Genomic DNA, 22456 nt, shown 5'->3' with positions numbered 1-22456 from the left:
AGCTCGAATTCGGTGACAAACTCAAGCCCCAAAGACTTGAGTTCGGACTGCTAAGGTGGAACAATTCATCCACGTGAAACTCAAGTTTCTTAGACTCGAGTTCTATAAAACCAGAAGCAGAAGAACCAAGGAAGAAGACGATCTGCAGATCCGAAGAACAGAGGAAGACGAAGAAAATCTGGAGCTTCAAAGAAGAATAGAGGAAGACGATCAAGTTGGAGAAGAACAGACGCTAGGTGGACGATCTGGCTGGAGAAGAACATACGCTGGGTGGAGAAGAGGAAGAAGAAGAAGAAGAATAAGTGGTGGGAAATCAAATGGTGGAACTCGAGTTCCATGTGGATTTTTTTACACATCAGCTACCACCACTTACAAATCGAGACTTAGAAACTCGATTCTATCTTGGAACTCGAGTTTTAGATACTCGAGATGCTAGTTTGCTAAATAGTTTTGTAAGCTAAACAACTAACTAAAATATTATAAAATTAATGCTAAATGCAAAAAAAAATTCTTGGAAAGCATCTGTCAACATATGGAATATGGTCCCGGCATGTTTAATGTGGCTGGTTTGGATGGAACGTAATACACATTTCTTTGAAGACAAGAAAAGAACCTTAGATCTTTTAAAAGCTCTTCTCTTCGGTACTTTGTTTCAGTGGGCACATGCTTGGGATTTTACGAATCGTATTTCCATTTCTAATTTCTTACACTATCAGATTAAGTTTTTTAACCTGCTGTATTTTTTCCTGATCAAAATTGTTCACCATCATGAACATGATGCTCAATACTTTTGAATAAAAGTTTTATTACCTATCAAAAAATATATATGAGAAGAAAAGACTAGCAATCCAAAATATTCCAAGGTCAAACTTGCAACAAATAGTGAATTTTGTGTTCAATCGCTTTTTGGTTCTGATTACTAGATTTGCTGAACTTGGAGAGCTTAATCAATAATTCAATGCCACCAAGGTACAAATGCCATTTTAATATTTGGAGATTTTTATTTTGTGTTTGGCTGGGAATAGGATTCAATTTGAACGTCAACTTTTCTTACTCAAAATTCTTGAATTTGTATTGTAATGAATTAGGGGTCTGTTAATTTCAAATTCAATTTCTCTATGTATTGGTTAAATAAGAAATCGATGTTGAATTTAGGCCCCCAATTTGCAATTTTGTGCTTAAAGTTTCTTTAAATTTTTGTGTAATATTGGTTATTAATTATGACCAACTACACGGATAATTTCTTTTTTAGAAAAGAACTCTGACAATTTCTCAGAATTTTTTTCACATTAGTTGGAGGGTGAGAGGCGGAGGGGCAAATTGTCCACAAATGGCAACTAAGTTAAGAGATATGCTTTAATGATAATAATAATCATCATCATCATCATCTGGTTTGTGGCCTTATTTTGGAATCCATATGAACTCTGATTGTGTAGCAGTATTTTGGATGAATCTCAATAACTTGTGAATTCAAAATGAACCAAGACAAATGCACCAAGATGAGGATGACATATTAAACAGGCTGATTTAGACCAATGACCATATATGGAAAAATGTTGAACACATAAGGCACTCAATTCAATTAAAAAGTTGAAACTTGCCAATGAGCTCTACCTCAATTGGCAGCTCCTACCCTTATAAATGCTAGGTGGAGAGTGCGGTCATGCATTCAAAACCCATTGGGTGTGTCTATGACTTACCAATAAGGTTGGAAACTTCAACTTCTTTTTCCCCTTCAGCCTTTTCCATTTTCTTTCTTAATTTTATTTGACAAGTGAGATTAATTTATTAAAACAATATGTAGTGGCTGAATCATTATATTAAAAACCATACAAGACAAAGAACTAAATAAGGGAGTGGCTCCCGGTTTTCTAGCCCACCTGATGGTCAAACCAATTACAACATAAATAATTATTTAATACTATAAATAAATTTTAAAAATAGATTTAGATAACTTTCTATTTTATTTAGGGAATCCCAAACTTATTACAAAGATACTTCCTGATTTTGAGCCTAGAAGAGAGATTTACAAAGACTTAACTTTTTTAATAATCTTTTAATTTGCTGCTCAAAAATGAAAGGTAAAGGGAAAGAGTGACTCAAAAAAAAGAAAAAAAAAAAACACGACAAAAAGTATTTATACTTTCCATAAATACTACAATCCAAGAATTTCAAACATAAATGTATGGGCTAACTTTTGTGTAGACCTAACAATTCTTTAGTTCAATGTGGGCTAGTTTTGGTGTGGGCTTAACATTCTTTAGTTTAATATTGGGCTAGCTTTTATGTGTGCCTAAAATATTACCTCACTTTTTTTTCTTTTTTGGACAAATTGAAAATTTAAAAAAATAAGAAAAGAATAGTCAGGAAAACTGGTCAAACCGGAACCAGTTTTCTCCTTTAAGGAAAGCAAACCCATGTGGAAACAACCCCCCCACCCCCTCCCTTTCTTATAAGTCAAAAAGCCATGTAGAACCCCTCACTACATAATAGTTAGAACAGACCTCATATTTTTTTAATCCAAGGGTCACAAATAGGTCTGACTTGCATCCGCACCTTGACCCAATGGAATTTTAGAATACAATAGCTCAAAGAAATCCACAAACTCTAACTCCCAATCTTGCAGCAATCTACTAGATGAAGGTTCCGACTTTGCCCTCCATTCAAATGAGACTCAACTGAGGCATTCTCATCTACTGCAATACAACTCAAGAAACACATCCTTAAGACTATAGTTGCCACACCAAGTATCATGCCAAGATCTCACTGGTGGGAGGTTAGCCCAACTGGTTATGATATCTTTCCAAAGAGCCCCATGCGAAGAGGAAAGTTGAAACATCTTGCCAGTTGGAAGAAGCTATCTCTTTCAAATGGTGGGAGGATCACATTCATCAAGAGGAAGATGCTCCAAAGAGATTTTCTATTGGTGGAATGAAAGATGCCAAGAAATTTCATAGGGTTTGTTTGTGATGGTTTATTTTATTGGCTTATTTCGCTTTATAAAAAAAAATTAAGGAAAAGTTCAACTGTACTTAGTAAAGAAAGAGGCTTTAAAAAGTTCCATATAAGCTGGATTATAAGTTTATCCTAGCACACACTTAGTGGATTGGGGGATGGTATGCTCTTTGAAGAATAGAGGATTGGAGGTTCACAACCCAAGCATTTTTAATCAAGCACTACTAGGGAAATGATTGGTTGGAGATTTGGGATTGAGCAAGAACATTTATGGCGATGGGTTATTTTTCAACTTCAGCTATAAAAGGAACTGATTGTGAGTGCATGGATTTTTATTTATAGATAAAGTAGATGATTTGTTTTTTTCTTGAATAAGTAGATTCATTTCCCAGTGGTTTTTTTAGTAGCTCCAGGGGTATTAGGCACGGGTTTTTTTTTTAGAGTGCATGGTTTTTTTTTCTTGAACATTTATCGCCACTATTGTTTGTTATAGTGATGGAGGCCTTGAGCAAGCTGCTGAACAGGGCAGTGGAGTGGCAGAATACTGAGGGCTTTTTGGTGGCAAGTAGCTAATCACAAGTACAGTAGCGATTGGGGTGGATAATGCTCAAAGGAGGTTAGAGGAGGCATGGAGTTTGTTTAGGGAAGTATATTAGATCTGGTTGGGATCTTTTACTAGGTTTAATTCATTTTCTGTCGGGAAAAGGACTGATGTTTGTTTTTGGCTACATTCATAGTGTGGACACAAGGTTCTAGAGGGAACAAAGTGAAAATTTTCAAACGTCTCATATATCTCTTTTTTTTTGTGAATTTTGAAAATCTAGCCGTTGAATTTCATGTTTCTTATGTTCTTAACATGCATATCAAATTTCATTCAAATTGGATATTATTTACTATTCGATCAATAAACTTATTTTTTATACACAATTTTAGATTATAAAAATTTGAAATTTTAGCATTTGTTTGATGAGATAGCAATTGATCTTTGATCTTCTTGAAATTTTACATGTATAAAGAATATAATAAGAACGTACAATCTAACGGTTAGATTTTCAAAATTCACACTCAATATATAGATATATGAGAAGTTTGTAGAGTTTCTCTCCAAACTACTTTGGAGAGAAACTTTGTTCTTCTAAAGGATGTATTTCCGGTTTTGTATAGTATAGCATAGGATTAAGGGGCTACTGGATTATTTGAGTTGGAGAGATGGTTCTATGGGTTGGGATGTTACTTTTACACGTCTTTTAAATGATAGGAAGTTGGAAGCAATGATCACGTTCATGGACCTTCTCTACTCAACCAGAATCAACAAGGATGTTGAAGATCAGGTGTGTTAGCAACCTACTATGGAGTGCTTGCTGTTGGAGGAGTCACTTCTTTTCCCTAGAAGAATATTTGGAGGGTCAACGCTCTGCTTAAGGTTGCCTTTATTACATGGACTGCTGCATTGGGTAACATTCTTATAATTGATAACCTATGTCACCACAAGGTTTGTATGATTGAGTGGTGTTACATGCTTAAGGCTAGGGAGACAGTTGACCATCTGTTCATCCATTGTAAGTATGCATGCGAGTTGAATTCCTAGTTTTCTGTTTGTTTGGAGTTCAGTGGGTTATGCCTCATACATTTCTTTTAAATGTTGGCTTGTTGAAAGTGGAGATTTCCTAGATGGTGCATTGGTGTTGAGCTTTCGAAGGTATTGAGAAGCCTCCAATAGATCTTAACTATTGTTTGTGTGTTTTGCATGAGTGGATGGTTGTTTCAAATCATTCACAATCTTCTTTGCTTGATTTCAATTATAGTTTTTCTTTTTCTTGACAATGTGGCTTTCGTAACATATTTCTTGTGTACTAACAGGCCCTTTTTTCTTAATTAAAATCTTATCATTCATCAAATAAATATTTTAAAAAATAGGGACGAAATAGGGATGGGAACATAAAAATCAATTACACAAATGCAAATCCTAAAATCAAATGAGAGCAGTAGAGGAAACAGAACTTTACCTTGATTTTGAGCTCCTCCAAGTAGCTTTCAAACAAATCCTTGCGATCCCTATCTCGTTCAACAGCTTTAAAACGTTCATCATTCTCGAACATACTCACTACTTTGCTGAATGATTGTTCGAAAATCCCCATAACAAAGAAAAACTATAATGAAACTTACAATGATATATGAAAATTTTAAATTTTAACATAGGTCTTATTTAAGAAGAAAATTTTTAATTTGACACCATTTAGAGAAACACAGACCTCCATCTTGTGGATGATGTTAGCTCTGTAGACCCCTGTCAAAAAGTTAGTGGAAGATCAGAAAAGAAAAAGAATAAAAATTACATTATTTGAATATAATGGAAGAAATTTCCAGAAGCAGCAAACAACATACTTCTAACATTTGTTTAAACTCTTCCCGTGCTTTTTTCAGTTTAATGCGCCTTTCCTCAGCTTCCTGTTTTTTCCTTTGACTTAAGAACTGAAACAAAACAATCGATTCCAAGATAAGAAATAAAAAGAAAACAGGACTTGTACTTTTTTTATAAGTGAAAACAGGAGTTGTACTTAATGAATAAGCTAGATAATACTTAATTCCAGAAGTATCATATTTAAGAATGTATGCCAACACACAGCCAGAACCAGACAAAACTACTAACATATTAAATACTTAATTCAAAAATGCGTCCTCATAATGGTTTACCTCGCTGAAAACTTGCTTCCGCTCTCCAAGTGTCTTCAAAGCTCCATACCTTCTGTCGTTAATTATTACTCTCATGGCCTGATATTTAAGTAAGATGTCAGGTATTAAAGTATATAAGAAAAACAGAAGACGATATTGACATAAGTACCCGATCCCAGGTCCACTCAGACCCAACATTGGCTGACTCCAAAAGTGCTTTAAATGCATTTTTTGCCTCCTAAAAAGAAAAGGCCAGTGACAGTTACTAGTCAATGTTCAGAAAGGCAACAATAAAAAAAGACTTGAATGCAGTGAGTTCTAGATCATACCAGTTTATTGGCATAAATTAAGGGTTCTGGATCAACTGGTTTTGCTTCCAATGCAACTTCATGCATTTTTTCCCCTGTTTCATCTTTCTTAACTTCCTCCAAGGAGTTAACCGCATCAGCTCCCTACAAAAACTTACTGTCTTTGAGAATATACATAACCACGACTAATATTTTTATTAATTAAAAAGGGAATACCTCTGCAGCTTTTACAGGTACTCCATCTACAGAACTAAGAATATCTTGAGATGAAAGTTCACTGACCTCGTTCCTATAAAACTCAAGCATAGAAGTAAATACAAGTACATGCCATTTGCAAACTACTATCAGAACACTCAAAATTAGTTAGATTGACCATACATTGGGTCCTGAGTGGTACAGGCCATGGTGACAGTGGCTTCAGCACTTTCTGGAACAGCAGCTGATGGAGTAACAACATTTGGAAGTGTCTGCACTCCATCTGCATTTTCATCCATAGAAGAGGGTATAACAGTTGAAGCAGAGGACCCTGAAACCAACATAGGTTCACCAGCAGGGGCATCAGGTCTCACTGAAACTGGGCTTGAAGCAATTCCTTGAGCAGCAGAAGATGCAGTATCTCCACCAGATGGTGCTTCAACCACAGCGGGCGGAATACAAGCTGAGGCAGGAGGATTTACAGATGTTTCCAGCTGTGTTCCCACAACAGACGACTTCTCAACTTGCTCACGAGCCAACTTGAAGCAAAAGTATATGCTCAGTATGATGGAGAAAATAATGAAGGACAAAATCAAAAACAGGTATGAAGATAAATTTGTTGATAAGGGAGAAAACCTTCAGCTCCTCAGGGATAGACCATTTGGATTCCTTGGTAACCTTGTTGTAGTAGTACCTGCAACAAAATCATGAAAACGGGAAATAAATCACCAATGACTTCAGAGGTTGCAAAGCTAATAAAGGAATGGCTTCAAGGAATCAAATATTAGATCACACACTTCCTTCCATCAGGACTTGTATATTCCTTCCAGTTAGTTGATGCATCTGCCCTCTGTCACAGCAGTAAAAAATAAATAAATACTGTAGCCCATAAAAATTTCCAGATTAAGAAATCTTGGAAATGAATAGCTTATTCCAGATAATGATAGTAACTTAACCAGACTTTAGTAAGGAAAAAAGACTGAAACAATAACATAAACAGAAGGGGAAAAGGGGGGAGGGTGGTTTTAATTTAACTATAACTAAAGGTGCTTTTTAATTTGTGATCAATTTTTTTCCACCTTTAAAAAGACAAGGAGAGAAAACTTTCAAGCAAGTAGAAGCCCACCGGTAACAGGTTTTGGAACCCTTTCAAGAGATGACATTCTCTCATGCCTAAGATCTGGGCAAGGTTATAGTTGCTCTCTGGCATTTGAACACGTTATTTTTAAGTTCATATAATAAAAATTGTAAAGGATAGCCATACCCCTTCAGAAAAGACAAGTACTGGAAGGCACCTCATTTGACAATAAAGAAATGTTAAAAGTTTTTTTATTAGTAAGTTACACATGCACCCAATGGGTCTTGAACTCATGAACTCACCCTCCACCTAGTACTTGCAAGAAGGAGGAGGTGCCTGTTAAGCTAGAGATTATTGGCAAAAGTTACACTAAATTTTACTTTTCTTGGGTTCCTTTTTGACTTCTTGATGAAATTATTCCAACAACTTGGATTCAATTGGATTAAGAATATGACACTTCCATATATTCATTAAGGAAAAATAATAAAATAAACTCCCCTATTAAAAATTTGGGAATGGTGTGATTTGAAGGTTCAAAAATTGAAGGTGTTGCAGATAGCAAATACTACCATTTCACTATGAATCTTATTTAACTATTATGCTCTATTAAGGAAAAAACTTTTACTAGATCACTAGGAATGATGCAGTTTCAACTCATCTCATACTAGCTAACACCCTCAGCCCCCTAGCATTAGCACTCAATCCTTACCTACATTGGATATGCCCAATCCATCTCAGCTAATGTTCTGTCATCGCATCCTGATCTCACCATCCTATCTGGCATACTATTTCAACACAACAGAAACTGGGCTATGTGACGCTTTGGAAGCAGACAACAGGAAGACCAGTACATGCACCCACACTCAACACTCATATCCAAGTCCATGCCACAGACATTACTATCAACTTTCATTTCTTATCCTGCACACATTCATCCCGACAATACTGGCATTATAAGAATAATGCACATCCTATTATGTAAACATAGGAAACCACAACTTTAATGAGTCAAGAAGTGCAAAACTATAGGTCTCAAATAATAAACACCAAGAAATATAATATAACCATTGTTTTCTTGTTTAATCAAATCAACACAACAACAACAAAGCCTTAGTCCCAAATTTTTTTGGGGTCGACTATGGATTCTCAACAAATTATTTATGGTCAGTCACATGTATTCTTTTCCTCCATTCTATTCTATCTGAAGTCATATTCTTTGTCACTTCTTTAATTGACATGTAATTTATCAAAAAAAATTTTATATAAGTAATAAGTTTTATTGATATAAAAAAAGGGACACCCTAGTACACAAAGAGTATACAAGGGGTCAACAAAAATTACAAGAATCAAAAAAATCAAGAAAGGTAGAGAATGATTGGTTTCATAAAGTAGCCAACCAACCTGATAAAGTTCTAAAGAAAAATAGCTTGAGGTCTGGTATGGATCTCTCATTATCTTCAAAACACCTACTATTTCGTTCCCTCCAAAGACACCACATTAAGCAATGGGGAACAATTAACCATATATGACCATTTCTATGACGACCAAGTCTGCCTTGCCAACAAGCTAGGAGCCCCATAACAGACTACGGCATAACCCAGCTTACTCCAAATAAACCCAAAACCATAGACCACAAATCCAGAGCAACCAGGCAGTGAAGAAATAAATGGTCAACAGATTCACTGTTACACTTGCACATATAACACTAATCCAATATCCAAACCTTCCTTTTATGTAAATAGTCAATCATCAAGCATTTCCCTAAATCAACATTCCAAACAAAGATCGCCACTCAAGAAGGGATCTTCTGCTTCCAAATACTTTTCAATGAAAAACAAAAATCACCAGAAGACTATAATAATTATTAACCATAAATCTTTTACTTCTATCCGGTTTCCAACATATCCTATCCTCACCAAACCCCCTTACTGTAGCGCCATATATAGTATCCATGAAGCTCGACATAGCCTCTAGTTCCCGAGCATAAACACCCCTAAAGAAACTTACATCCCAAAAAAGAACTCAATTAGTGAAATTCATAAGCTCCGCCACACTTGCCTCCGTATCTTGGCAAAAGCTAAACAATTCAAGATGGGTGACTACAAGAGACGTCTCCCCACACCAACGGTCTTGCCAAAACCTCACCCTTGACCCATCACCAATATCATACAGAACATAAAATGATAAAGAAGGCCATCCCCTACTAATATTTTTCCACAAACCAACACCATATGGACCATAAACAGATCTGGTACACCAACCACCCCATACACATCCATATTTCACCTCTATCATTCACCTCCAAAAACATCCCTTTCAATCCCAAATCTCCATAGCCACTTCCCAAGCAAAGCTTCATTAAAAAGTGTTACCTTCCTTATCCCCAAGCTACCCGAAGGAGTACAAATAGTAGCCCATCTAACCAGGTGAAATTTGGGCTCATCACCTAGCCCACCCCATAAGAAATTCCATTGAAGTTTCTCAATATGGTTGGCCACAGCAGTAGGTATAGGAAATAAGGATCAAAAGCACTATAATTTATCAAATTAAATAAGTAATAAAATTATATAATGGGAGCACTACACGCTGTACATTGACATTCAAACACATGGTCAAAAAAAAAATCTAAGACTAAAACAAATAAAAAAAAATGATATGTACGCTCAAGAATAATGCACATCCTCCTATCAAAATAAATAAATAAATAATGCACATCCTATCATGGAAACAGGGCAAGAGACAATCTATTACCATTTATTTATGAATCAACAAAACCTCAACCAAATAAAATTATAACAATCAAGGAAGTAATACAAATGATGGAATTTACTAACATTCAAGCTATATAGTAGGTAGAGAAAGCAGCAAAGACCCACAGCATATCCTACCTCTCAAAAGAGTAGCACAGCATGTACCTGTAACCATCTTTAAAACTACGGAAGTCACACAGCATATATATGGATAATAAACGAGTGAATAAGAAACAACTTTCCAAAGAAATTGAAAACACCATAACTTTATAGGTCTACAGGAAAAATTATACCAAAACCAGAAAACTGTCATGATATCTCAGCAATTCTTACCAAGAGAGAATACCTTGGAGTACATCAAATGGTAGACGAATAAGATCAAAGATTTAGTACATGGCAACACAGTAGTAGAGAAACAATATCAAGCATGGAATGAACAATGAAGGTTGTATTCAAACATATTGTGACTAGACTATGCAATACATCAGCATAGAAATTATGTGAACAGTTTCATTTAATTCCAAAAAATACCCTATAGAGTAATTATTTCCCATGCAATAACAAAATTGGGAGTGGGTGCAAAAGAGAGATGAGAACCCGTGTTTTCCAATAAAAATACAAAAGTGAACTAAATAAGCATTTAATTTACAACCTCAAACAAAAAATGGAACGACAAAAAAATCTAAAATACAAAAGGCAAGAGATATACATTCCTTCTGTTCTCAACAGAGAGGTAGTGGGAGTAAATCACAATAACAAGCTTCTGACCAATTTATAAGACAGAGCTTCCAGCCATAATTAAGAGCCAGAGGAACAAATTTTTATGGACTGAGAATTCTTCCACAAGTTCATCCAAAAGAGAGCTAAAAAGCTATTATCTAACAGTAGCAAGCACCTATTGGATGCAATCGCCCTTGCTCTAAGTCCAAAAAGTTCAAGATTGATGCATGTCTGCTTGACAGGAAAATCATTCCATATGAACAATTGGAAGTATCTTTTCACCAGACCACAGAAAAAATGTTTATGGAATAACAAGCAATGCAAAATAATAATAATAATTGTAAAACAAGAAATTTGCTAACGCGGAACCAAGTTAGGCATGTAAATCACGGGAGAGATATGTATACCAGCACACATATCCACCATACATTTTAATACTATTCAATAGCATAACTAACATGTCATACATTTGAAGAAGTGGAGAAGGCAAGACTCACCTCAATTGGTGTCATCAATTCTAAAGGCTTCTCCCAACTAGATTGCCTTGTCCTCTTGTTAAAATAGTATCTGAATGATTAATGTGGAGAAGAATAGTCAGAATTTGTAACAAATAACAAATCAAACCAATTATGGAATATAAATAACAACTGAAAAACGATTGCAATAAGCATAATTTTGTGGTACTCTATAGACAAAGGGAGAATATTGTAGCACCTCTATGCAAGGATATAGTTCCAATATCCCCCCAACCCCCCCCCCCAAAAAAAAAAGCAGAGGGTGCCAAGATGGACTAACAATGATCGTGCAACCATAGCTTGGTTAGAGAAACAATATCCTCTTAGGAAGCCTAAGGTTAAGGTAAAGCCCAAGAATAAGTTTCCATGGTAGTTAAACAGGCTTTTGTATTTTTAGTTGGTTATTCTCAAGTCGAGTATTTTAGTAATTTTGTAATTGTTAGGTATGGACCATAATTGTGGGCTTTGGGTTTCATTGTATAAATAAGCAAGTCTTATTTACTTTATGGGTCTGTATACGTGGCCTTTGGATCAATTCAATAAGGGTTTGGTTTACTAGTCAAACTTATTTGGTTCACTAATAAAGTATGAGTTTTATTTGTATTAAGAGTAGTGAAGATTTAGGGTTTATATAAGTGTGTTATTTCACTAAAACGAAGGGGAATTGATCAATAGAATTTTCAATGTTTTGAGTATTGAGGCACATCATCCTTATTGCTCTCTCTCTCTCTCTCTCCTCTCTCTTTGTGTGTGTGTGTGTGTTCATTCTATTTGATATTTTATCCTTGGTACTTTTCGTGAGCACTATTATTTTTTTTGACAATCAAGAGACTAAACTAAGAAAAGAAAAAAATTGAACAATAGAAGAACATTCTGTAAAACCCCAGCACCGAGACCAATCAAAAAGACTTCTTTGGCACAAGCCTATTAACTCAACCAAAGACTTCTCAGAATCTTCAAAGGACCGATGATTACGCTCTATCCATACAGTCCACATCAAACATCCTAGAATTAAATTCCAAATATCTGAATCATGTTTCCCAAGCCAATGATTCCAACAAAATAATAATTCCGCCACAGAGCTAGGCAAGACCCATTGAATACTACCTGAAGCATAAAGACCCATAAAGGATTCACCACATGACAGTGAATAAGGAGATGATCCACAAATTCCCCACTGCACCGGCACATACAACACCGATTTGTCAAAGGGCAACCTCTAAGAATGAGATTATCCAATGTAAGAATACGATCATGAGCTGCCGTCTATAGAAAAAAAGCCACCATTTTGGGAAACCTTTGCTTTCCAAATGCCCTTCCAAGGGAAGATAGGGTTGGGAGTCGTCCTTAACTCATTGCAAAAGGAACAGGTATCAAACTTACCATTTCCATTAAGACCCCAACACAAAGAATTGCTGCCTACTCCACGTGGAAGATGAACTTGAATAAAATCAAGAAGAGAAAAAGAAGCAGCAAGCTCCCAGTCTTTGAAATCCCTATAAAGTCTCAAGTTCCAAAATCTAACATCATCCCCTTCTTGATGACTCATAACATCAGAAATATAACCTTCCTTATCTGCTAAAATCACATATAACTTAGGGTAGAGGATTTTAAGGGGATCAACCCCAACCCATCTATCATGCCAGAAATGAATCTGAGTACCATCACCCACAACAAAGGAAAAATGCTTAGAGAAGTTTTCCCACCCTTCGTTAATACTTCGCCACAAACCACACCCATGAGTTTTCCTACAAATTTTAATACTCCAACCCCCTTGACCCTCCCCATATTTAGTGGATATAACCCTCCGCCAAAGATGAGTAACTTCATGCTCGTATCTCCACAACCACTTCCCTAATAAAGCCTGATTAAAGGATACCACATTTCTTATCCCCAAACCTCCCATTTCAATAGGTGAGCAAACTTTATCCCATGCCACCAAAGGATATTTGAAACTCCCTTCAGACGATCCCCATAAAAAGTTTCTTTGGATTCTTTCCAGCCTAGTAGCCACAGCTATAGGAATAGTAAAAAAATGATAAAAAATACGTAGGAAGGCTAGAAAGAGTGCTCTTCAATAAAGTGAGCCTACCACCCTTGGACAAATAAAGGCGTTTCCATCCTAATAATTTCTTCTCCATCTTCTCCAAAATGGGATTCCAAATAGAAGTTGTCTTGAACAATGTACCAAGTGGCATCCCCAAATATTTCATAGAAAAGCTACCCACCCTGCAACTAAGAATATTAGCCAAAGCATCCAGATTATTCACCTCCCCAAAAGGGGCAATCTCACTTTTCCCTATATTAACCTTCAAACCTGTAAAAGCTTGAAAACACGATAATGTCAACCTTATAGACAGCAACTGATCCCTAGAAGCATCACAAAATAAAATAGTGACGTCCGCAAACAACAAATGAGAAATATGCACACCAACAGAGTTCACTGGTCCCACATGAAAACCATGAATCAGGCCACATTCCTCAGTTTTTCTCAGAATCCTGCTTAAGATCTTCATAATCAAAAGGAAGAGGAGAGGGGATAAAGGATCACCTTGTCTCAAACCTCAAGAGCTTCCAAAGAAACCTTCAAGGAAACCATTCACTAGAACTAAAAACCAAACTGAAGTCACACAAGCCTTTATCCACCCACTCCATTTTAGCCCAAAACCCATCCTATCCAAAAGATAGAACAAAGCATCCCAATTAACATGATTGTAGGCTTTTTCAATGTCGAGCTTGCAAACCACACCCGGTACACGACTATTCAACCTACTATCTAGGCATTCATTAGCAATGAGCACTGAATCCAAAATTTGCCTCCCACCAACAAAGGAATTTTGAGACTCAGAGACAAGATTGTCCAATACCGTCCTCAACCTATTAGCCAAAACCTTAGATAAAATTCTATACATACTACTCACCAAACTAATGAGCCTAAAATCTTTAATATTAAAAGCATTACTCTTCTTAGGAATTCAAGAAAGAAAAGAGGCATTCATAGACCTTTCAAACACTGAATAACAATGAAAATGTTCAAAAAAGCCATGACATCCTTTTCCACAACACTCCAACATTTATGGAAAAAAGCCATAGTGAAACCATTCGGACCGGGTGCTTTATCCCCCTCCATTTCCTTCAAACCTGGATAACTTCCTCCTTAGAGAATGCCCTCTCTAAAGACAGCCTCTCTTCTTCCTCTATACAAGAAAAATCCAGCCCATCCATAGATGGGTGCTGCATCTCAATCTCCTGATACAAAACCTCACATGTACTGTTCATATATTGTGGACATTCTTTTTCTATTTCTTCTTACCTCTTAACTCTCTGCAACCCGAAATCAAATTGTTTCTCTTCCCTAAAGAACCATAGTTATTGTTTTATATATATATATATATATATATATATATATATATATATATATATATATATATATATATATATATATATAAACCATAGTCATTGTTGAACCCCAACCCTTCTTTTTTCAAAAGTTGAAAATCCTAGATCCACAAATCAAACTAGACCTTTAATCCACAAGCACATGCAAACCTTTAACCCTAGATTCTACACTTGATCTTTTTTTGATAAGTAGATTCTACACTTGATCTTATCAGATATATATACATTTAAAGTGTTTGAATTACTCAAAGACAAAATTCACCCTATGTCCTAGTATAATAAAATTCAGATATTGCAATCTCAACAACCCTTGGGATTGGTTGTCAGCTGGGTCATAATACTCCACAGAATAATAGTCTTTAGCCAAAAAAAGCATTCCTCAACTTTTTTCTTTTTTTGGATAAGCAAGTAATAATATTTAAGTAGAAGATACTTCATTTTATTTTTTTAGGTAAGATTAATTTTATTGAAATGAGACTACCTCATGAAAAAAGACACGAAGTAGCCTAAAGAATTACAATCTGAAAAACTAACTACAAATGAATGACTATGAAAAATTAGACAGATTACTGTCTGGGAGACCTAAAGAAAAAGACAACTCATAAAAAGAACTAATGAAGGATGCTAGCAATTGAGTTGGCATGCACTCCACATCTTTAAAGTGCGTCAATGGAACAAAATTTCAGACATCTGAAAAATGATTAGGTACCCCATTCCACCACCCACATAATTAATCAAGAACCTTCTCTGGTATTACCCTCTAATTCCCAAATGTCCGAAATACAAAACTCCCCAACTCAAAAGCCACACTACAATGTATTAAGAGGTGGTCCACAGTCACACCGCTACAAAGGCACATACAAGATGAACTCACCATGGAACAACCCCTATTAAGTAGGTTCTCAGAAGTAAGAATTTTCCCCCAAGACATTGTGCACACAAAAAAGGAAATTCTATGAGGAGCCTTAACCCTCCATGTGGCTTTCCAAGGGAAAGGCATAGGGGATGGTGAGGTCTCATAAAAAGATCACACAGTGAACCGCACTATTCTTTAGCTTCCATCTCATTTGATCTTCTCCCTCCCTAATGGGGAACATGAGAATCTAACAAATGGAGGAATGCAGCCACCCCATCAATCTCCCAATCATTAAAACTTCTCATGAAGCCCACAGCCCAACTCCTCCTTTCCCCCTCCTCCTGTCTCTCCAACAATGATTCCACAAAAGCATCCTTATCCATGGCAATTTCAAACAGGACAAGAAACATCTTCAAAGGCTAATCCCTACACCACAATCATGCCAGAATTGAATTTGACTGTCGAGGCCCGCATCAAACCGAATGCATTGTAAAAACAGAACTCCCCTCATTCTAACACTCTTCCACAACCCTTAACCATGAGCATCTCGAACAGGTTTCGAATACCACCAACCCCACTCCTCCCCATACTTCACAGTAACTACCCACCTCCACAGTCAGTTTTCCTCCAACCCAAACTGCCATAACCACTTACCCAACAAAGATTGATTGAAAGAAGTAGTAAGTTTCCAAATCCCCAACCCTCCACTAGCCAAGGGAGCGCACATCTTATCCCATCCAACCAAATGATGCTTGAACTCTCCTAAACCACCCCACAAAAAATTCCTCTGTAACCTCTCTATTCTATTCGCTACACTAGTGTGAATGGTGAATAAAGATGAATAATATCTAGGCAAGCTCGAAAGTGTACTCTTCAATAGCGTCAACCTTCTCCCTTTTGATAAATACAAAAAAGTATCTTCCTTCATATTCACAATGATGAACACAAAACATCTCAATATTACAAAAAAGCAAAAAGAGTTTAGGAACTAAAAAACTGAATTACAATGTGTAAAAAACAAGCATGAGACCAATCAAACAAGGTACAAATCAACAAGGATTTCAATTGATCTAGAGTTCTCTCAATGTCCTTGAACATACGGCTATTCCATTCCTATCCACATCAAACGTAACGGAGTAAGATTTCGAACATTCAAATAGTGTTTCCCAAACCAATTCCTCCATCCAAATAATAGGTCAACTACTGTCTACAGCATTACCCACTAAGCCACAAACATCTTAAAAACTTCACTCCACAAACATCCAAAAACTTCCTCAACCTATGGTGAGCCTTTTCATTTTTTTTATAATTAAAAAGAAAGGGCTCAACTCAAGTACACGAGTACAATGTGTTTCAATGCAAAGATTTTTTTTATTATTTTATGATTTGATAGTTTGAGGAGGGGGATTTGAACCCTGGATGTCTCCTTCAAAAACACCAAAGGTGCCAACTAATTGAACCACAAGGCTCTTGGCAATGATTTTTTAGATGTTTATTGACTTTATTCATTAAGGTTAAAGTTTTTTTTCCCCTTTTTGTGGTGGGATTTGGCTGTCTCTACTGGTAATTAATTGATTAAATCATATACCTTCTTCCATCAGCAGAAGTATGCTCTATCCAATCTGTTGAGGCCTCTCTAGTGGAGCTTGGCTGGACACTTGTTGCCTGAAAATTTTGCTAAGCGTGTACATGTCAAGAATCCAGATAAATAGCACTTCAGACAGCAAAGAAGCAAAAACAATTTGACCATGATGCTGAAAAACTCAGCAACTGAGTTAAAAGGAGAAAAAGAAAGACACCTTACCGATGCAACAGAAGTGGGAACCGAAGGTTGTTCAACACTGTGCGGCACAGATGTAACAGGGGCAGTGCTCTGGCTTTCAGATGGTAAATTAAGTTGTCTCGAAGAAGAAATACTGGGTGGATGCATTTGAGATGTAGACTGATACTGGGTGGGTGCATTAAAATTTATATGTAGTTGACCATAAGAAGATGGTGCAAACTGCATAAATGTAATTATATAGATTCAAGCCCAAAGAATTGGAATAAATTATGAAATTCAGAAATGAGAATACTTTGAAATCTTACAGTATATGACGGAGTGAGAGGTCTTTCTGGGCCACCTAATCCAGGTGAATAGTTATTGGGATTTTGAGCATTAAGCTGAGGAATTGGTTTTTCAGATGCAATGTGCATGTTTGGCTGAGCAACTGGCAGTGGAATTGCCTGTGATGGCAGTGTAGCATGACCTGGCTGACCAGCTCTTGGGGGTAACTGCGGCATTGGCTGAGAGAATTGGGGTTGCAAAGTTTGATGAGGAGGCAATCCAACATTCATTAGCGGAACACCTCTGCCAACAGGATAAAAATGTTGAGAAGGCACAGGATTGAACTGCTGGGGTTGCTGTGCTGGAACCACCTGTCGGAACTGCAGCAAAAAAAAAAAAAAAATCATTTAAAAAGATTTTATTTTGATTCATGTTAATGATATATACGGGTGATACAAACTCAGCTAGAAAGGATGCATTACTTGAGAAGACATGGGTGGAACAAAACTTCGGGGAGGTTCCATCGAACCAATTATTGGAGGCTGAAGAGGCTTTGCCAACAAAAAGAAAAATTAATTAGCAAAAGGAAGAAAAAACCAATAGATCAATTTTATCAATAAAAACCCCATCTTTTGGTCACTATGGTAACAGATCCTAACTAAGAAAAGCTTCCATGCATGGGCTTTTATCCCTTGAAACCAACCTTTTTTTTATGAAAAAAAAAAAAGTTGGCTTTCAAGTGATATAAGCTCATGAGCCTGGAAAACCAACCTTTTAAAACACATGAGCCTGGAAACATAAATTTAAAAGGGAAGCCCAGTTGATGTTTCCTTCAGAATTTAAGTTACTCTAAGGTATAAAAGCCTTATGGTATGAATGCTTTATATTGAAATAAAAGAAAATACTCTCTAGAACTAACTGTTTCATAAGACATAAACACTACAAGAAACAGTTCTCTGGGCACACTACCTGTACACCTGAAAATCGAGGATTATTGGCCATTAAGCAAAGTCACGAGCCTTTAGAATGCAAAAACAACTGCATCCAACAATCACCACAAACACCTTAGAATTGTCCAAGATATAGCATAGTAAGATTGAAGTTTCAAATTAGCATGTAGTGTAACATGAAAATGGAAAAATATGAATTTTGCCAAACATACAAAAAATGTGACTTAATGTAGTAAACTGATAAAGAGGAGTTATTTTTTACCACTTCATAATGCAAAATGCTGGGCAATAGGCCCATAAGAGAAAGGTAGTCAGCATATTAATGTCAAGAAGAATGAGCAGCAATGAGAGAACATGGAATGAGAAACAAAGGCATGCATTGGAAGGTGGAGGTGGCAATAATCAAGGATAGGATGACAAAAGGACATCTCAAATGGTTTGGCAATGTGTAATAAACACATCCAACATTACCAGTGTGAGAGTTTGATTTGACTTAATGTACAGGAGTAAAAACAAATCATAGACCAAAATAGCTAGGACAATAGGAACAAAGGAGATAATGATAAAATATTTAACAGTGATATGGCTTAGGCAGGGCTGAGTCAGTGTAGATGACCTCAGCTATTTGAAGCAAGTTGGTCCAAGATAATAAGTAGAATAATTACATAATTATTATTATTATTAAGTATAATAATAATAATTACACATTAAAATAAATATATCAGTTTTTGGTGTTTCTCTTGTATACAAGCTGTGTACAAGGGTTGCGCCCCTTTTGCACTTTTCTCGATGAGATTACCTAAACTTAAAAAAATTGCTATAAGTCCTGCTACCAAAAGCCTTTAACAAAAGGAGGAATAGAGCAAAAGTCAATCTTGCACTCATGAGATTTCCAAAAAACTAACAAAAATTATTAAAAGGAAAAGAGTTGCCCTTACTTATCAAAAAAGAAAAGAGCTGCCCTTATATAGAGTATAGACGTAATCCTGCCAATTCTTAGACACAATTAATTTCCCAGGTGATAGTGGTGGAATTCAAACAAATCTTAAGTATGAGTCCTAATCTTTAGCGTACATGGGCACAGAGAGAATATGGTTCTGTTGAACAGAGTCAAAAGACTCTCAGTCCATTGGAAGTTGAGGTACCATCTCTCCAAGCGTCTTTCACCTCACTAAAACCCATAATTGTTTCCATAATTCATACTTTCTCATTCACAAATAACAATTTTTAAACAGACTAAAAAGAGTGTGGATGTATATTCATCATGTTCAGTCTTTATTACAAGAAAGTTCCAAATAGATTCCTCAAATCAAAATGAAATGTGGACAGGAAAACAAATTCTCATCAACTTAACACAGTTGACAAAAAAAAACACTCATTAAACTAGAAAAACAAAAGTTGAGAAGCACGTCTGTTGATGATAAAGCTTGTGACTTATAACAAAGCTGCAACTCTTGGTATTCTGCGGCATCAAGAAGGGGATTACAGAGAAATTTTAAGGATTTGAATTTTCCATTACTAAAGCTTAAAACTTTAATGCCAAGGTCCTCAATTTGCAGGCTTCAAGGTTTTATGATGGCATGCATCTCAACTGTATGTATTTCATTTGCGGCCTAGCACAGTTTGGAGTGGACTAGATTGTTTAACACATACTTAAGATGTATTTTGTATTGACCCTAACTTCAAGCTCTCACTTCTCTATAAACATTTACCATTTTCTGAGAATTGCCACTTTTAAAAATATTCATAGTGGACAACATCACCAAATTTGTTGTCACTTGTTACAATAGCAGTTCAATAACATCTTTCCTCTACTCTCCAGTTGATTAACCATTTAAATTTCGTCATAAGCAAACAAATAAGCAAAAGTAGGCCACTTTAGTTGGAACAAAGGTGCAGCTAAACCCACAACTACTCAGGAACACTATCAAGACTCAAACCACAGTAGACTCAAACATCTAAAAGTGCAAATAATCAAGTGCACTGCAATACTGCATGCGATCACTTTATAACTAAAAAAATTGAATAAAATAATTTTAAAAACTTATTTTGAAATTTAATAAACATATTTTATTCAAAATTGATTTTTTTTTTTTTTTTTTAAAAACGTGTTTGGTTAACCATTAACTAGAAAACGAAAGAAAAATTTTCAGGGAAAAAAATGAATCCTACTACAATTAAATCTTGATTTCTTACTAAATAAATAAAATTGATTAAAGAAAACAAATGTGTACTATTTGTATTATTCTTCAAAATATTTCTTCTACTATTCATCTTAATTTCTCAGCAACCAATCAAAAAAATTTACCCTATCACATCAACAGCCAAGCTATGGTCCACCACCAATTTGAAATTCATCTTAATTTATTACAGTGCATTCTGTTTGACATAGCCTCAGATTTTAGTAGCTAAACTTTTTCAAATTTCTCATTAATCTAACAGAGCATCAATATATTACTTCTTTTATTTCAAATTTCTCATTAATCTAACAGAGCATCAATATATTACTTCTTTTATTTCAAATTTCTCATTAATCTAACAGAGCATCAATATATTACTTCTTTTATTTCAAATTTCTCATTAATCTAACAGAGCATCAATATATTACTGCTTTTATTTCAAATTTTCTCATCAACCTAACAAAGCATCAATATATGAACTGAACTACAAACAATATCAATTATGCCAACCCATTTCAAAAAAGATAAAATAAAAAGAATTGGGCTAACATTGACAAAGCTTTAGCACATGATGGCAGATTTGAACCACTACTGTCACATATACATTGAATTTTCAAATGGGTATCCCTCAAATTTTCTTAAAAGACTCTACAAGTACCAGAAACAATAATGTGGTAATTTGTGATATCACACAAATTAAATTCACTTTGCCTCAAAAACAACCAAATACCCTAATTCCCAGAATTCCAAATGAACAAAAACCTAGCCTGGTTGTAATTTTCTATGAAAGTTCAAAACTTTATAACTAAAGATTCGAATATCACTCACATTCTTGAAAAAAAGCTCAATCAAAAGCCAAAAGATTTGCCAACCCAGAAACCCGAGAAAACAAGAACCAATCCCAATTACACCCTTAGAGAAAATTTTAAAATATATATATATAAAATAAATCCATCAATGAGAGTAGAAACTGTTCTTGAAGAAGAGTGGAAAGCGAAACTCTTTAAGAAATATTTGAATTAAATAACGGAAGAGAGAGTTTGTACCAGTTCTTGTTCGTAGGGTACTTTGAAAGAGGCGCGCGTGTACTGGCAAGTGCACAAGGGTCACGTTCTTCAAACTGAAAGCAAAGGAAAAGTCCTTTATATATCAACCCTTTTAGTTTTAGACCGACCAATTTTTGTACTTGGGAACTTCTTTTCTTTTGTCTTTTTAAATTACACCTTTTTTTTAATTTTGGGTCAATTTTTTTTTTTCCCAATTTGATTACTAATATTAAATTTTTACAATTTACTCCATATAAAACTTTGAAAATGTTGCCAAGAGTTATGTATCTTAACTAACAGCATTAAGTGTTTTCAACATAAACAATTTGAATTCAAATCCCCTACCCACATTGTATATATCAAATTATAAATAATAAAAAAAGAGGTGAAAATAATGAAATTTCATCATTATATATGTATGCCCCTAACTAAATTACTAGTCTATTGAATAAGGCATGTTCAAAGATCAACCATCTTGTTTCTCAAAAAAAAAAAAACCATCTCAACAAATCTTCCACTAAAAGCAGGCTTTTCAAACAAATGCTTTAAATAATCCATTTTGGCAATAATTCATAGCTTAAAAAAGTAGGAGGATATCTGATAGACCAAGAATGTATTGACTCATTTGGTAAATTAATCAATTAATTAGCCAAGTTAATTAATTAGATTCGTTTCTCAAAAAAAAATTAGATTCAATTACATGCAATAGCAATAATTCATACCTAAAAAAGTTGGAGGATATCTGATAGACTAAGAATGTATTGAACCATTTGGTAAATTAATC

The 22456-nt window shown here is 35.4% G+C and overlaps 1 protein-coding gene across 1 annotated transcript in view; it reads right to left on the bottom strand.

The window, feature by feature from the left end:
* Positions 1-21759, bottom strand: part of LOC142642963 (pre-mRNA-processing protein 40A-like) — a 38104-nt gene extending 16345 nt beyond the window's left edge. Inside the window, exons 1-17 of the mRNA XM_075817438.1 lie at positions 21673-21759; positions 18466-18534; positions 17979-18047; positions 17538-17876; positions 17254-17451; positions 17038-17114; positions 11177-11246; positions 6929-6981; positions 6768-6825; positions 6315-6670; positions 6153-6225; positions 5958-6080; positions 5798-5866; positions 5650-5727; positions 5341-5427; positions 5208-5242; positions 4962-5067 (exon numbers count right to left, since the gene is read on the bottom strand). Coding sequence (XP_075673553.1) covers positions 4962-5067; positions 5208-5242; positions 5341-5427; positions 5650-5727; positions 5798-5866; positions 5958-6080; positions 6153-6225; positions 6315-6670; positions 6768-6825; positions 6929-6981; positions 11177-11246; positions 17038-17114; positions 17254-17451; positions 17538-17876; positions 17979-18047; positions 18466-18498 — 1824 coding nt within the window. The 5' untranslated portion in view covers positions 18499-18534; positions 21673-21759. The remainder of the gene's footprint in view (positions 1-4961; positions 5068-5207; positions 5243-5340; positions 5428-5649; positions 5728-5797; positions 5867-5957; positions 6081-6152; positions 6226-6314; positions 6671-6767; positions 6826-6928; positions 6982-11176; positions 11247-17037; positions 17115-17253; positions 17452-17537; positions 17877-17978; positions 18048-18465; positions 18535-21672) is intronic.
* Positions 21760-22456: the final 697 nt, after the last annotated feature.

This window comes from Castanea sativa, chromosome 7, assembly GCF_040712315.1.
Source record: "Castanea sativa cultivar Marrone di Chiusa Pesio chromosome 7, ASM4071231v1".
NCBI classification, from domain to species: domain Eukaryota; kingdom Viridiplantae; phylum Streptophyta; class Magnoliopsida; order Fagales; family Fagaceae; genus Castanea; species Castanea sativa.
Note: the sequence above shows the minus strand (reverse complement) of the source record. Positions and strands in the feature narration are given on the sequence as shown.